At 38.6% G+C, this 2502-nt stretch overlaps 1 protein-coding gene across 1 annotated transcript in view; it reads left to right on the forward strand.

Annotated features, from left to right (window-relative positions):
- Positions 1 to 2502, forward strand: part of TRRAP (transformation/transcription domain-associated protein) — an 82307-nt gene that overhangs the window by 36902 nt on the left and 42903 nt on the right. The window contains 2 exon segments of the mRNA XM_009870422.1: positions 806 to 952; positions 2318 to 2502. The exon segment at positions 2318 to 2502 is cut by the window's right edge and continues 1 nt beyond it. Coding sequence (XP_009868724.1) covers positions 806 to 952; positions 2318 to 2502 — 332 coding nt within the window.

Here is a 2502-nt window from a genome sequence, read left to right on the forward strand (position 1 = left end):
GTTGAAATAAACGTGGCTAGTAGAGTTTGGCTGGAGCTAGGCAGAAAGTTTAAAAAGTTCCTGTAAGTGTTTTTTCTTAATTCATTTATAGATTTGTCTGACGCTGCAAAGTGTGCTTGTTCTGTTGCATACGTTGAATGGCAAGAATATTTTACCCAAAACCTGAAGAATACTTTAAAAGTTTGATAGGGAAAAACTGTGTCAGTTATGTATCTAAGGCTAACAGCTGTAATTGTATTTTCAAGATGAAATACATGGATTACTTCTTTTCATGCACCATGTAGAACTAAAGCTTTTCACCAAATTTTCTAAGAACTAGCTTTTTGAGAGTGGGGAAAAGTAGCTGGATATAGCTCAAAACTAACATTTTATGGCTTCTGCAGCAGACTGATGGTAAGTAACATGAGATTTTATACACCGCAGTCCATTGCACAGAATAGACTGTGCTCTTGAAGTATAAAGTGAGTAAAGAGCTACATATGTTTATGGATGCCTTGCAAACAGAGAAGATTAACCATCTTGAGCATGTTCAGAGCTGTAGTAATAAAGTATGGGATTAAGCTTTTGAAAATATACCTTCGCTGGGTAATTTGAGATGATGAGCTAGCAATTTAGACACCAGTTCTGATGTTTACTATTAGTTGTTAGCTTTTTATGCTGTTAAATACTCTGTGACTATACTGATAAGGCTACTTAAGCTCATCCATTTCAGAAATAAGAAATGATATGCTTGCTAGCAGTGCATAATAAATTAATGAGTTGGTTACAAAAGGGTGTCATTGTGTTAACTCTGATTAATTGCTAGGTAAATGACAATTCAAACACTGCTGGATCTCCTGGGGAATTGCTGTCTCGCCGCTGTGTCAACCTTCTGAAAACAGCTTTACGACCAGACATGTGGCCAAAATCAGAACTGAAGTTGCAGTGGTTTGATAAGCTGCTAATGACTGTGGTAGGTAACATCCTGGTCCTGTAGGTCTTCAGCTTTCACTAGCACATATGTTGATTGAATACTAGCGATAGCTGGATACTGATTTTTACAGTCTTAATCTTTTTTGTCTTTGTAGTGAAATACATAAGTTGTTAATTATGTAAATTATGGTTTTTCTTTTACGAGCCTTTTCCCAAATAGTGTGCACCCTGAGTGAAGATTGCCATTAAAATTAATGATTTTTTTTTCCCTGTTGATGGTATTTAATAGCCTACAACGGGAAGAACTGCAGTCGATTCTGGCTATTTTACAAGGATTACATCCTATGCATCTTCCTCACACAGTTGCAAAGCTATTTAAGTGCCAGGTGATGGAAGCTGTGTAGTAGCAGCAATATGACTTTGAGTGATTCCTCTGTACTGAAGACAAAGTTGTGAGTATCTCTGTGCTGGCTGTTGAAGAAGAGCTGCGTGTTATGTACAGACCAGCGCTGCCCTCCCTGTCTGGAAACAGAGGTGGAAATGGTGGAGATGTCAAAATAATGTGAGAGAGTTCATATGCTTCCAGAACATGATTTGCTAATTTTTTATTTTATTTTTACTGTGCCCTTTTCAGACAGATCTTCCAGTTTATCATCTTTAATGAATTTGGGGAAGGTAGACAAAGTACACTGCATCTAAGAGTGAGGCAAAATCAAAACCTATCCCACTGCACTTCTCCTTCCCCCACATCAGCACAGATGTACCACACCACCCCCTCAGACCTGAGGAAGGTGGACGTTATTGATATTTATGTAATACAAGGGTGTGAGCCCCCTGGAACTGGAATTTTGTGTCTAATTTTGTGCCGTGTGGCATCAGTTATATAAGAGGTTCAGAAAAAAGAATCAAGTCTTCTGCGGCAAACAGACTACTTTGTTTTAATGATATTTTCCCAGATTTACAAAGATATGTCCAGGAATATTTTATTTTAATTATTTTCTTTAGTTCCAAGTATCTCCTTTTCTAACGTGTAAGCTATAACTTATCCCAGAATGTGCTGGTTTAGCTCTTCACGGAAGGCCTGTCTCTGAAAGATGTGGACCAGCAGATAAAACATAATCCTCTCTTGAAAGCATTTCTAACCAGAAAGGTTGCAGGCAAATTTCAAAACTGAGGATGACAAAAAACACCGGCAGGAACATAACTATAAATGCTTAAGTAACGCTTTTGTAGTACCTTGTATCTTGCAGGTTTATATTACATAACTTATCAAAAAGATTTATGTGAAACATCACTGGTGTAGAAACCTCAACCTTATTACAGGTTTGATCGGGGTCTGCAAATCTGTGTAATGCTTCTGCGACTTCCACCACTCACTGCCTTTTTTTTAATGTGTTCTCTTTAGGAACAGCCCAATCAGGCCAACTTTGCCAACATTTGCACTGGCTTAGAGGTCTTAAGTTTCCTGTTAACTGTACTGCAGCCCCCTGCTATCCTTAGCAGCTTCAAGCCCCTGCAGCGAGGCGTAGCAGCTTGTATGACTTGTGGAAACACCAAGGTTCTGAGAGCAGTCCACAGTTTGCTTTCTCG

This window comes from Apaloderma vittatum, unplaced genomic scaffold (genome assembly GCF_000703405.1).
Source record: "Apaloderma vittatum isolate BGI_N311 unplaced genomic scaffold, ASM70340v1 scaffold13475, whole genome shotgun sequence".
In the NCBI taxonomy this organism is placed as follows: domain Eukaryota; kingdom Metazoa; phylum Chordata; class Aves; order Trogoniformes; family Trogonidae; genus Apaloderma; species Apaloderma vittatum.